Source organism: Trachemys scripta, chromosome 2, assembly GCF_013100865.1.
Source record: "Trachemys scripta elegans isolate TJP31775 chromosome 2, CAS_Tse_1.0, whole genome shotgun sequence".
Classification (NCBI taxonomy): domain Eukaryota; kingdom Metazoa; phylum Chordata; order Testudines; family Emydidae; genus Trachemys; species Trachemys scripta.
In genome coordinates, this window is record NC_048299.1 from 107,314,890 (window position 1) to 107,329,748 (window position 14,859).

Sequence of the window (14,859 nt, forward strand, 5' to 3'; positions counted from 1 at the left end):
GCCGGGGCCGGCCCAGGCTGGAAACGCCGGGGGGGGGGGCAGCCTGGGCCGCTCCTCCTCCCCCCACACCCCCCATTACCTGCTTCAGGCTTCCCGCGAATCAAATGTTCGCGGGAAGCAGGGGAGGGGGCGGAGTTGGGGCGGGGACTTTGAGGAAGGGGCGGAGTTGGGGCGTGGGCGGGGCTGGGGGTGGGGCCGGGGTCCGGTGGAGTGTCCTCCTTTTGGAGGCTCGAAATATGGTAACCCTAAACAATTGTAAGAATGCCTACTGCAGATACCTCTTAACAAGCCCTGGCATAGCTGGTGTATTGGGGATGGGATGCAATGCTGCAAATATTCTGGGTGGTGCTGCAGCCCATAAGGTAAGCCCAGGAGGTTGCCATAACTTAAACAGGCCCTCTAAGGCTGTCTAAACGTTTGGGCCTCCTTTCCAGTCCCCAGAGCTGCCCAGAATCAGGAGGGAGCAAAAGTGTCTCCCCACTGTGCTGCAGCAATTAGAGACAGAACAAAATCTCACCACAAGGGTATGAAAGGAACAAATCACAACAACAGGGAAGAAGGGGGAGAGAAGAGAAAATGAGTCACCTTAATTATAGGCAGCAATAACTTTACAATTAAAGTAATAAAACTAAAGTCAATATTCCCTCCAGCAAGTGTTACTCTTACCTGGTAGTTGTGGACTTCAGGATTATTTTTTGCACTAAAATAAGACAAAGAAAAAATAGCTTTTCTGTAATTAAAACAGACAAAAAATAAGAAAACTGATAATTTCCATGAATTAGTTTACTATGTGGGTGAAGAAGATTGAGAACTTGATCCTTCAGCTGGCTACACAAAGGAAAAAAGTTCTGTGCCTGTATGGAGTCCCTCTAATTCTAACGAGGATATAGAGAAGCACAGACATCCGCACTCATGGAGCCAGTTGCAGGATTGAGGCCTAAACTTCTCAGGAATATTGGAAACATGTTGGTACCAGGACAGATCAATCTTTTCAGGTCTTCTGCTAACAACAGTGAAAACATTAACCCATCAGTCCTTCAAAATTCTGTAACATAGCAGTCCATTTTAATAGTAGTAAGAGAACTACGAGTGAATTAAGAGATCCTTGCATATTACATTTCCCCAAAAACAACAAAATGAAAATGATAGCTAAATAAACATAATTTCAGCCTCCCTCCCCCCGGTATACTGTCTTGTACCTTTTATGACTACTAGAGACACCAACTTCCCAGATCTTGCATTATGCAAGTACATAATTTTATACAGAGGAGTAATCCCATTGACTTCAGTGGAACTACTCACAAGAGTAAAGCCTTAAATAATACACCTCTACCTCGATATAACGCTACCCAATATAACACAAATTCAGATATAACGCTGTAAAGCAGTGCTCCGGGGGGAGGGAGGAAGGGGTTCTGCACTCTGGTGGATCAAAGAAAGTTCGATATAACGCGGTTTCACCTATAACCCGGTAAGATTTTTTGGCTCCTGAGGACAGCGTTATATCAAGGTAGAGGTGTAGTATGAAAATGTCAAACATTCCAGAGTACCAAAAAAGTTTGCAGAAAGTGTTACTTTTCTAAACTATATTTCTTCAAGCTTGTAAGAGTGCTTGTCCTCATTAGGGCTAAGTTCACGGCAAGTTTGAACTTTTTAAAAATACAAGGCATTTTTAATTTAATCAAGTGCAAAAAAAGTGTGAAAAATTTCTAACTGGAGAAAACCAACATTTTCCTCCACATTTCTGAGACTGATAAAACAAACATGGCCAAATTAAACTAAAAAATAACCCAAACCCACTATCCAATCCCTGGCTAATGAAGTAAGAAATGGCAGCTCAAAGGCTAATTTTTAAAAAGTTAAAAGCACCTGCACTTAGGGATTCATAAAGTAAGTACCTTCTTCACCATAACCCTACTGTTGCTACTGACACATTTCATTAAAAAAAAAAAAGGGGGGGGGGTAGGGGGTGGGCGCAACACAACTGCCTAGCATAAATTAAGAGCTAGAAAAGTTAGTGTGGTTCCATGTACTCCTGATTTCACATGATTACGAAGTGACGATGAGTCGGTTACCACATGAAAATGCTAATTTAATAACACCTCTAATTCAGTTTTATGTAGCACAGTGCTCTGTTTTTAGAAAGGTATAACAAAATGTATACCCGATGTTACAAATTCAAAAGCATTAGTAGTTTGCTCAGCAAAGGTCTTGTACCACAGTGTACCACTTGTACCACAGTGAACATTCAGGGGCAAAGAAAAGACTATTTATTTTAACTAACAGGGCAGCAACCGATAGTGTTAGATGCTCAACATAATAACAAGATCAGAAAGAAAATAAGCTCAATTTTGCTCCTACTTTCAAAGAACAGAAATCCACTCAGACAAAAAGAAAAGCAAACAGTTTCATACTTAGCCCCTGATCTCACACTGTGGTCAGCTAGCGCAGGTGCAGGATTCGGTGCTAGCCAACCCTGATGCAGGAACAGGGCCTTAGGACTCATTGCCAAACTGTAAGAATGAACACGCAATGAGAATCTGGATACACTTACCACAGTTGTGCTGCCTTCACAGGATTGTTTGCTTAAAAAAAAAAAAAAAAAAAAAAAAAAGTTAATCAACATTTACCTTTCAAAGAGAACTTACTGCCCCGTAACTGTGGTTCTTTGAGATACCGTAGTCTAAGTGTACCCCATATGTGCAAGACAGGAATATTTTTTTTTGAGTAGCAGCATCTGTCAGGGCTGTGCATGTACTTTGTGCTCCAACACGAGGCAATGCAGTCACAACCCTCTCTCTGTTCCCTTGGGATTCAAAGCTAATATTAGCTACAGACTCCAAAAAGCGGAGATAGAGGGCAGGTCATGGGATCCGCACTGACCCCACAGTTACTGTAGGGTAAGTAACCAATCTCTCTTCTTTAGTAGGTCAGTGTGGATCCCACTGTAGTTCACTTCAACATCATTGGGTGCAAGAAGATAGAGTATGACTGTTCTGGAGCAGGATATGCTGATTCTGCTGCAAGGTGAACCCTGGCAGTATTGAGAAAAGAAGACCGAAGGGTGACCCAATAACAGTCTTCAAATATGTTAAGGGCCGTTATAAAGAGGATGGTGATAAACTGTTCCCCGTCACCTGAAGGTTGGCCGAAAAGTAACAGGCTTAATCTGCAGCAAGGGAGATTTAGGTAAGATAGTAGGAAAAACTTTCTAATTCTACTGGTAACTAAGTACTGGAATAGGCTTCTAAGAGAGGTTGTGGAATCCCCATCATTGGAGGTTTAAGACCATGTCCAGGATGGTCTAAGTTTACTTGGTCCTGCCTCAGTACAAGGGGCTGGATCTGATGACATCTCAAGGTTCCTCCCAGCCCCACGTTTCTATTATTCTATTCAGTCTGATGGCTCTCTGTTCCAGGATGCTCATATGTAAATTTAGTTTGTTCTGAGACCATGTTCCTGGCATCTGCAGGTGGTTCAAATGGGCATCCCATCCTGTCCCTGAAGCATCTATGATAAATGTAACAGTTACGGAGAGAGCAGAGAATGTGATCGATCCCTTTCCGTATATTCACTGGGAGTAGCCATCCAACAGAGCTCTTGTAGGTCTTGGGGAGGATCTGTGGCTTGGAGCAGTGTGGCTCCCAGCTAGATGTCAAAGATACCTCTTCTCCAGAGGACGAAAGATGAGAGGGCTTCAGGTAGTGATACGGGATGCAGGGTTGCTCTAACACTGAATCCTGTTCCTCCTGATACTCTGATGTGTGTCTGGCCAGAGATGCTGAAGGGAGGAGTGACCTCTTCCTTGAGCAAAGTTGAGTCTGGCTTCTCGATGCCCAAGATGGTGGACCCCAATAACCCCAACAGGGCCACAGTATTAAGAATACCATTGGCATTATCCAATCTTGTGCCATTCCCGAGGCGGTGGCTGGGGCAGAGCCCTGTTGAGGAATCAGGTGAGTCTCTCCATGGTGTCAGCCACTGAGCTGAGGGGAGAAGGTTCTCTACTTGAAGATGGAGAGAACATACACCTTTGGTGACAGTGAGGAGGAGTAGACATCTTGTAGGGGGCTCTCTGCACTGGGATTTATACCAGAATTGGCAGGTGCTTCAGCACTGATGGTTGTTCCGGTTCTCCCCTAGGCTTATCCTCCATGGTCAATGTCGACACTGAAGGGTGTAGTCCAGAGGCTGTGTGTTGTTTCTCCTTATGGGAGAACACTGATCTTTGCCCGGAGTCTTTGCCTCTTTATTTGAAGTGACTCCCCTCAGTGTTGGACTTTGATGGCACAAGTGCTAGTGCTGGATTTGATGTTGATGATGTTTCAATGTTGGGGGTGACTGTGCCGGTGATAGCTCCTTTCTTGGTGCGGTTTTCTCTGCACTGGGTTTAGGTGTAGCCTGTCTGCTGGAGGAATGCTGGATGACACTGGCTAGTCCAGTAGCAGGACCTTGGAGTTCGTCTCCTCGGGATCTGAGGATACCTTCATGATTTGTTCCAGAAGGTGTAGTTTGAGCTTCATCTCATGTCCTAGTGGAAAATGGCAGGTACACAGAGCACTTGCTAGGTCTATGCAACTCACTTAGACAAAAGAAGCTCCTATTGTGCCTCCACTGCAAAATGGACAGAGCTGTACAGGGTGTATATACGGGGGATCAGCACGGGGTGTGTGTGTGTGTGTGTGTTGAACTATCAATACTGGGTTCAGATGGATTGATGTGATTTGCAGCAGTCAAAAAAAATCAAGGTAATCAAAACAGAGTTCTGAAGAATTTCTGAAGGTTTGCAGAAATTGTAGCCAAAGCTAAGAACTAGTAGGTCGGACATTCCACAGGTTCAGTGCCACAAGCAGTCAGAGGGAATGAGGGAAAGTCACGGCCACGCCGCCCTTTATACTGTCACTCAGGTCCATGAAAAGGCACAGGGTGCACGTGCAGACTTTGCTACTCAAAAAAAATAAATAAAAAAAATACTGCTGTCACATGCATGAGGTGGGATCCACACTGAGACAGACTCAGAGAATGATAAATACCAGTTTTATAAGATTGTTTTGTAGCTGACATAAGCACAGTGGAAACAAAAGATGGGACCAGTAACCCCGTAGATGCACACATAGAGAAGTACCTCTAGATGTGGTTCTCCCCATTCCCATGCAGAAAGGGAAAGGGGAGAAAATCAAAAGGGTTGCCAACCCCACACATTCCAAAATCACAAATCAGTCACACAAAAATAATTGTCCAATGTAGCTCCAGGTTTGCACCTGCAGCTGAGCTTGCAGGTGCCCGGGGAACGTATAACTCTGGCTGAGGATGGGGAAGAAGACAAGACACAGGAATGGTGAAGGATGGGAGAGGATGCAGGATAACACAAAGGATAACACAACAAAACTGACTCAGGGAAAAAGTTGCTACCTTTGATTTTTCAGCTGGTGACTCATTCGGTTATACTCATCATACTGAGTTATAATTTTGTTTGCTTTGAATATGGTCATCTATACACCAGTAGAAATTCTGCAACATGCATGTGTGGCTGTGCTGTTAATGAGCATACAATTAGTTTAATGAATATGTATAATTCAAGTGGGTTAAATAAAAACCCCACCTTTAAAAGTTGAATGCCTTCGCGATGGATACCGTTTGCTGGGTTTTCTTTCAAATGTACTGGTTCTGCGTAACCTGGATCCATGTGTTGCTTGATACTCTGTTCGACCACTAAAAAAAATGTTTTTTTAGTTAGAGAGAGTGACTTAACTCCACCCTTACTTTGTGCTTATCAAACATGCTTAGAGAAACCAAGCTGCTTTGCAAAGAGTAATAAATAAATAATCTTGGAACGAACTGGACAAATCTTGTATTTTTGTCCTGTGTCTTCTTGTGTCCTCAAATAAATACAAATGCCCAGTTATTTCATTAAATACCTGAATCTGAAGCGTGAACCCAGCCTTATGAAGTCAGATCTGCTAGATTTACTGTTTGCTGGTATTCGCAGTCTGAAGAATGCGTGGTGTTCCACAGCACATTTCCACAAATGTTTGCATGTTTTTGCATTGTCTAACCGGAAAACAAATGTGTGCTCTTGTTCTCTGCCCTAAATGCAGAAACAAAAAAAACTTTGGAAGTTGGCAAGCATGATATTTGTTAATGGCGAACACAAAAGAGAAAGGGCCTGATCCAACAAAGCACTGAGCCCCTTCAGCTTCTGGTGGCCAACAGGAGTTGAACATACTCAGCCCTTCAATGGATCAGGTTCCAAGTAAGGGGGGAAAAATTACCTGCTCATCATCTTCTACGACCACAAGTGTTAATTTGCTCTTTTTGAAGTCCATTTTAGTGATTTTAGGCCTACACATACAGGAAATAAACAGACATTTTATAAATTTAGGATTTTTAGTTAAAGAAAAACAAACAAAATGGTATATAAGAGGGTTTACAATAATGGGACATCTGACCTCATAATGTATTTAAAATATAAATATATGTTTAACAAATCACTTTAGATTTTGTTGAAACATAAATTGACCTAGTCGGAAGCATGTATCTTAATCTATTTTGATATTGCAAAATCAATCTCCCTTCTTAAATCCACCACACTATACATTCAAACCAAGCCAAAACTCATTATTTAAAAGGGGGAGGATTACAGCAGTTAACAAATTGGGATATAAAGCAAAAAATGAATTACCAAAAAAATAAACCTATTTTGTTTGCTCCTTCAAAGATCAATATGCCTGTTGGCGTAAGTCCAAGTGCATAGTCACATCCGTCTCTTCCCTACAACCAAACACATGATGGAATAATCAATATGCAGTCACTAGCACAAATCTTAATATGGTAGTAACTCAAAACTTTTGTTATAACATATAGTATTAAAGTCTGTTTGGATGTTTTAATAGTAGAGAATTATGACCTGTTTATGAAGAGATTCACATTCTTCTATTTACAGTCTCTTCCACTCCCCACAGAAATAAATGACAATGTAGGTCTTACCTTAACCACATGCATATCTACACCATACATTTCCAACCATTTAGCTTTGTTCAAGTAGCACAATTCAGCCTGTGCTGGGGTTTTTCCCCTGTGAAAATAAAATGGAAAATGTACTTTAGTTTGCAATAGAATACTTTCTTATATACAGTATAACTTCCCTTTTCATCCATTACCCAGGCTCCCCTGCCTAGGACCCTGACTCTGCAAAGCATTTAAATACATGCTTAACTTTATGCATGTGCTTAGTCCATCCCTGTTCAGCAAAGTATTTAAACACACGCTTAATTGTTTTCTATATAAGCTGGGTCTTAATTAGAGGCTTAAATGCTTTGCTGAATTGGGGCCTAGAAGACTACAGATAGACTCCATGCAGCTGAATTCATACACAGCAGAACTTTTTCATTTTAGCCATCCTGCATTCTTACCATTGAATGCAATCTCCTTTTACCCAATCACGTAGACTTGATAAAGTGATTGGTTTACATTTAAATGCTGCCAGTTGCATGCAAATAAGATCTTAATTTCTACAAAGAAAGTGCATAACTGGCTGGATATACAGTACACTAATATAAAAACTTTTTAATAAACATTGTGCCACAGCAGCACCTGCATTGATTACACCATACACCTTCAATTAGTGAAGTGTTTTTCAAAACAATTTCAAAACTCAGACTTTCAAAGCTGTTAAGGAATTGGGCATCATAAATATGTTTAGGGGCTCTGAAAATCTCTTGCAAGTAGTGGCCGTTGGTCCATGCCTCCGCCCTGGACTTTCACATGCTCAGCACGGAGGATATAAGGGTAGGTGCAGACTGACTGCCTTTCCAGCTCCTTATCTACCACGAATCCAGTCATAGGCCGAAGCAGAGGGGAAGGAGGGTGAGTAGTGGAATATAGATAGGGACCACACATCTGAGAACTTGTAGTTACAGGTAAGTAACCTCCATTTCTTCTTCAAGGGCCAGTCCCTATGAGTGCTTCACACATGAGTGACTGGCAAGCAGTCCTCAATAGGAGGAGGGGGTTGCGAGGATACAGGAGGTATAGATGTCTGTAACACTGCAATTCCAAAGTCTGTGTCAGCAGAAGAGGCTTGAACCAGAGTGCAATGCTTTGTGAAAGTGCGTATGGAACTCCAGGTTGCAGCCTTACAAATGTCCAACTAGGGTGAACAGACAGCAAATGTGAAAAATCAGGACAGGGGGTGGGGGGTAATAGGAGCCTATATAAGAAAAAGACCCAAAAATCAGGACTGTCCTTATAAAATCAGGACATCTTGTCACCCTATGTCCAACAGAGGCACTTTTCAAACTGTTGCTACAGAGATTGCCTGTCCTCTAGTGGAATGGACTCTCACTCCATCCGGGTGAGGGAGATGCATGTGACCTTAACAGCATCACAGTGCAAGCGGCTTATTGGTATCTGATAGGGAGGTTCTGCTGACCTGACCAGTTCAGTGTACCGCAACTCATTAATGTCAAACTGTATCAGCTACGTGTCATGTAAGGTATAACTACAAAATTAACAACACAGAGGTAATTAGTATTCTTGCATGGTGTATATACAGTAAACACCCAAGAGACCATATGAAGGAAATGTGGAACTAAAGTGTGTTTACCAGACAGGTCTGGGGAGTGGGTAAGCAGGTTTCTCCCAGACTAAGGACAAGCTGATGCCTTCAGCAGGTGTAATCAAAATTGATTAGCAATCACTGGCAAGTAGCCATTCATTTGCATTGCAAAGAGCAGGAACAGATCAATTTGCATTTTTGAAAAAAAATGGGGACGAAACCAACATAGGACTTCCTTCACCAGACTCCAGGTCTCCTTTCTCACAGCTTGAATTTTATTTTATTTTGGGGGGCAACCTTCAGTAGAATCCATTTTAAAGGTTAACTGGACTATAAAAGAGAGAGTCAAAGAACATCAAGTGACCTTTCACTTAAGATGACAAAGGAACTGAGCACTTTGAACGTTGCGGAAGAAGATGACCAGAGGGGTAGGGCAGCCATCTAGTTGGAAGGGAGTGTGGTAAGACTCTTACCTTGACATAAGATGGTAGTTTTGTTAGGTATTAGCCTCTAAAAAGCGTTTTTCACTTTTATTTCCTTGTAACCATTTCTAACTCTATCCTTTATACCTGAACTCACTTGAGATCCTATCTCCTTTGGCTAGTAAACTTGTTTTACTTTTTAATCTAAACAAACCCAGTGTTGTGGGAAGTGATTATTAACTCCACTTAAAGTGATAAGCTATGCAGTTTGTCTCTTTAGAAGACCAAACAAACCTTATTATTCCTCTAAATGGTCCAGGAAAGGGCTAGATATTGCAGAGCACATTAATTTTGGAAAATTTGGGATGAGGGGTGTTGGGGTTAATCTTACCAGGTGTAACCAAAAAGCTGGTGCGTACCTGGAGTGTAGCAAATAGGCTGCTGGAATCAGCGTTGCTGGTCCAGGGTTGCTTATTACAAAGACACTCATTGCATGCTTGTATGCTGGCTGGGAGCAACCAGACAAGAGAATTACAGCAGCATACAATTTAAAGCACCTACGGTTACAGGCAGATGGTATCACAACCCCTTACTGGGCTGGACTGGACCCCAGAATGTGACAATGTGCCAACTGATAGAAAAAGAGGATACAACCAGAAATCCACGGAGTATTGGAGCTGATATGACTTCTCCGTGTCCACTCTGCTATAGCAACGAATAGTCTGGGCAATTTCCCAAATAGTTTCATTTTTTGCAGGTAGAATGCCAATGCTCATCAGACGTCAAGAAAATGGCGTCTCCTTCCTCACTGGAGGCATTCAGGAAAAATACCAGTGCGTGAATCGATTGGTTTATGTGGAACTCAGGAATTACCTTTGGGATGAACTTTAGGTGGAAGTGAAGGGATACCTTTTCTTTATGAAGTATAGTGTATGGTGGGTTGGGCCAGGTAATGGCAACCAGGAAGGTGACCTTAACAGACTGGTGGGACATTAAGAACATGGCCCGTGATTCAAAAGGTGGCCCAGTGGTAACTCCCACTCATAATTGGGGATGAAATGCCTCCTGAGGCTCTCCACCAGTGAGTTCTGAGTGCCTGGGAGGTGCATCACACAAATTGTGATGTGGTTCCAGATACACCATAAGTTGACTGCCTCTGTGTGCACTACAAAGGATTTTACCCCTCCTTATTTGCTGTTATAGAAAACAGTTGTCATGTTGTCTGACATTATCCAAATGTGTCAGGATCATATCAGTGGGAGGAATGCACTGCATGCCTGTCTGACTGCACTTGGTTCCAAAAGATTGATACGCATCCCAGGTTTCTACGGTGTCCGTGTATCTTGTGATGTGACTCTGCCCATGTGGGCTCACCAGCCTACGAGGGATGCCTCCGTGATTATCATCATGTTGGCTGTGTACGTGTGCACGAGGCAGGGTAGGGGTAGGAAAGGGACTCCAATGCACACAATTTGGGGGCTCTGAGCGAAGCCCTGATATTGACTGGCACTGTCACGGTGTTCATGCTGTGTATGGCACATATACCAACCAGAGCCAGGCTTGCAAACAATGGAGTTGCAGCCTAGCAAATGACCTTACATATGAGCAGGAGGCCATGTGACTGAGCAAAGACAGACAGATCCGGACTTTTGTTCTGGGTTTGGGCATGACTTGGTTTATCAGATTGCTCATGACTAAGAATCTGTCTGCAGGGAGGGAGGCTCTTGCTTGCAGTCAAGTCCAGGGTCACGACTATAATGTTGATGAGCTGTGTGGGGGTCAAAATACACTTTTCCATGTTTATGCAGATTCCCAAGGATGCCAGCAGGCAGAGAAAGGACAAAGTTGACAACTGAACTTCCAGATAGGATCTGCCTGTAAGAAGCCAGTCATTCCAATAAAGGAAAATGATGTAGCCATTTCATCTCATCTGTGCTACCACCACTGAGAAGATCTTGGTGAAGACCTTGGGTGCTGTTGTCAGACACAATGGGAGTCCTCTGAACTGGGAGTGTTCCTGTCCTACAAGAAACCTGAGGAACCTGTGGGTCAGGTGAACATCCACAGGAAAGTAAGCATCTTTCATGTCGAGAACTGCTCATCATACGTCTTTTTTCTAAGCAGGGAATTAATGAGGCCAACTTAACCATGCAGAATTTTAATTTGTGAATATAAACATTTAACTGACGTAGGTTGAGAATGGGCCTCCATCCTACCTTTTTCTTGGGAATTATGAAATTGTGGGAGTACAACCCTTTCCCTGGATGCTGAGGTGAAACTTGCTCTATAGGTCCTCGTTTGAGGAGCAAGTCTACCTCCTCATTTGAGGAGGATCTTCTCATGAGCGCAGACCCTGAATAGGGGCCAGAAAGGGGACTTCTGAGTAGGCGGAGAAAGAAATTTGATGGTAGCTAACGTGGATGATATCTAGTACCCACTTGTCTGTTACAGCCCTCCAGTTGTGGGCAATGTATGCTAGGCAGCCACCAAAGGGGAATTTGGAAACAGGTGAGGATGATATCATCATTATGTTGCAACTCCCCAGAGTCCGGTCAAAAGTAGCCTTTAGCCAGTGGATAAGGCTGGGTAGCTGTTGTTGAGGGATGGGGCTGCATACCTTGGCCTCTAAGCTCTTGGATGCTTGCATGGTGGTTCATATGGTCGTTGGTGCTAGAAAGGCTATGGAAGAGGTCTCAGCTTACATACCTGTTTACGATGCTTCCCCTCTGTGATGCTGGCAGACCAAATGCCAGCTCATGTCAAAGTTCCCATGTCTCAATTGAACACTGACAAACACACAGCTGGAACCAGTCTGGCTCAACTGTGCGTTAGTATTGTTAAAATAGGTATTAGAATTACAAGAATGTGTTTAGACTTTACTGACTGCTTGTAAATTGCTGCATGCATTAATCTCACTTATAACATCTGTATCCCATATTGGGAGGTTGTATTGTGAACCTCTGTGACTGTAAATTAATGTGAAGGGCTGATCTTAAACAGAAGGTGCTATGTCCTTCCCAAGAGCCAACCTCCATTGACACCAGACAGACTATTGTTTGTTGTTCTGCTCTCTCCCCCATAAAGATGAGTCATGCACGTGGATTCCTCCTTATCAGCTGAGCTTGCAGCTCAGAGCACAGAGTAGGAAAGGATAACCCCCCCCCCAACATAGGTATCTCTATGCTGCTTGGACTCTGGAAGGCAAGGTTTTTCCAGGCATAAGCAAGAGATTGCCAGCTGCTTAGCCTGGGTTAGCCCTAAAGGACATATAGAACTTGTTGATTATACTTGCTTCTATTACCTTTTGAAATTAAAGAATCTAACTAACTCATATATATCTGTTTATCTGCTTTAACCTTGCAAATAACTCTGTTTTCCCCCCATATAATAAATCTTTAGATAGTTTATTATAAGATTGGCTTCAAGTGTTGTCTTTGGGTGAGATCTAAGGTGCAATTTGTGACCTTGCACTCAATATGATATTATGAAAATATGCTAACGAGTGTGAATATAATGAAACTGGAATATGCTTCACCCAAAAGGTCTCTTGTAAGGTATCATTACAAAGCTTATAATCTACTGAGTGTGGTCATCCTATTTGTATAAATGTATCATTCTTGTATTTGAAATTAGAAATATGAAATATAACTCTGACGTCTTATTGTAATTATGCAAAGTGTGGGAATCTTGATGGCTCCCATCAACTAGGACAATTGGTTGTAAATGGCTCTATTTACTTGCAAGCCTTCCTGTGAGTCAGGCCAGGAAGAATGAAGGCTTGGAGTCTCACAGGACATGTGACCATGTCACCTCGTACTGGAATCCATCTTAAACCTGGTGCTTTCCTATTTAGAAGGAAGGGTAGGAACCCAGAAAGAGATAAAGGATTCCACAGCCCTGTGCCAAAGATATAAAGGGGGTGGAACAGAACAAAGGGGTGGCCAGTCATGAGAAATCCCTGAGCTACCATCTGAGCTGTAACTAACAAGAACTGTACCAGAGGAAAGGATTGGGCCCAGACTAGAAATGAGTCTAGTCTGTGAAAGAAGCTTATTGGAACATTCCTGAGGGTGAGATTTACCTGTATTCAGTTTCTTAATGTATTAGGCTTAGACTTGTGTGTTCTGTTTTATTCTTATTCTGTTGTGTCTGTTATTACTTGAACCCTCTTAAATCCTACTTTTTATACTTAATACAATCACTTTTGTTTATTAATAAACCCAGAGTAAGTGATTAATACCTGGGGGAGCCAACAGCTGTGCACATCTCTCTATCAGTGTTATAGAGGGTGGACAATTTATGAATTTACCCTGTATAAGTTTTATACAGAGTAAAATGGATTTATTTGGGGTTTGGATCCCATTGGGAGCTGGGTGCTGGAGATAGGTGACTTGCTGAGCAGTTTTGGTTAAAGCCTGCAGCTTTCGGGGCGTGGACCAGACCTGGGTCAGGATTGCAGCAGACTAGCATGTGTGGCTCAACAAGGCAGGGTTCAGGAGTCCCAAGTTGGCAGTGAAAAACGGGCTCAGAGGTAATTCTAGCACATCAGGTGACAGTCCCAAGGGGATCTCTGTGACCGAACCCATCACACAATTGACTGGGGTAAGTGACTGGTCCTTTGGAACTGGAAGTAACTTGAGTATTGCTGTGATTCTTGGTGTAAAGGGCCATCTATCACAAAGGAACACTTATCTGAGGGGGGGAGGAGCGAAATAGAATGGACTACCCCAGGGGACTATCTGGGACTACATATTAAGGCTGTTGTAGTGCCTGAGGAGTTTACACTTGATAATTGGTTGGTGAAAGCTAAATATAGACCACCACAACCAATTTGGGGTTTGTGCCCTGCTTCCTAACAGTCTGCCTTGAGGTTGGTACTCATGGTCTTTCGTCGGTACTCATGTTCTTCAGTCATTGCAAGCCTCTTTGGGGCCGAGGTATAAATGACCAGGAAGTCTAATCCACTGCAGCTTGCAGTGAGGTTTTAGCCACGAGTCTATCTTCCTCAGTAAGGGCTTGGAATTCCGTCTTGTCTTCCTGGGGGAATTTTATCTTAGAATTCCAGGAACTTTGTGTAGTTCATAAAATATTATTTTGCTAACAGGAGCTGGTAGCTAGAGATTCTGAACTGGAGACTGGTGGATGTAAATACCTTCCTCCCCAGAAGGCCCAGGTGTTGTCTGCAGCAATGGTTTTAGGGTGTTGCTATCTGGATCTTTCTGTGGCTACTTGTACTACTAAGGAGCTCAGGGCTTGGTGGGTAAAAAATAATTCTGCCCCTTTCACAGGCACAAAGTAATATTTCTCAGCCCTTTTAGTCATAGAAGTACAGGTTGCTGTTGTATGCCATACCATTCTAGCTGGTTCCATACTGGCCTCATTCACCAGGAGAGCTATCTGATTGGTCTGGTGGGCTGCAGAATATCCAAGAGTTTGTGCTTCGTATCTTGAACTTCTAATGGAATCTGAAGTTCTGCTGCTGCCCTCTGCAATAGTTATTGATATTGCCTATGGTCATCAGGCAGGAATGGTGAAGATGGGGCAATTACCCCATCAGGTGAGGAAGAGGATATGCTTGTTGATATCACCTGATCCGGCTCATCATCTTCCTCCTCCACATATTCCTGAGAAGCCAGATGCTGTTGTCAGGAGGAGAGGGACAATGTGACGCTCTTGTCGAGTGCATGGATCTGGGTGACATGCATAAGGATCCCCCAGACCCCAATAGGGTCACTACTATGGGTCAAAGGCTGTTTGGGAGGGGGTAGTGGTGGTGGTGGTGGTGGTGGCAAGGCATTATATATGAGAAATCTCTTGGAGGATAATCCTACCTGAGCCCAGGACAGGTCCAAGAAATTCTTGAAGTCCTGTCTATGCTAA

At 43.1% G+C, this 14,859-nt stretch overlaps 1 protein-coding gene across 3 annotated transcripts in view; it reads right to left on the reverse strand.

Annotated features, from left to right (window-relative positions):
- EPB41L4B (erythrocyte membrane protein band 4.1 like 4B) overlaps positions 1-14,859 on the reverse strand; it is a 258,354-nt gene that overhangs the window by 125,207 nt on the left and 118,288 nt on the right. For all 3 annotated transcript variants that reach the window (XM_034761377.1, XM_034761376.1, XM_034761378.1), the window contains exons 8-14: positions 6,988-7,075; positions 6,683-6,771; positions 6,273-6,342; positions 5,919-6,088; positions 5,603-5,712; positions 2,555-2,585; positions 667-700 (exon numbers count right to left, since the gene is read on the reverse strand). In XM_034761377.1, coding sequence (XP_034617268.1) covers positions 667-700; positions 2,555-2,585; positions 5,603-5,712; positions 5,919-6,088; positions 6,273-6,342; positions 6,683-6,771; positions 6,988-7,075 — 592 coding nt within the window. The remainder of the gene's footprint in view (positions 1-666; positions 701-2,554; positions 2,586-5,602; positions 5,713-5,918; positions 6,089-6,272; positions 6,343-6,682; positions 6,772-6,987; positions 7,076-14,859) is intronic.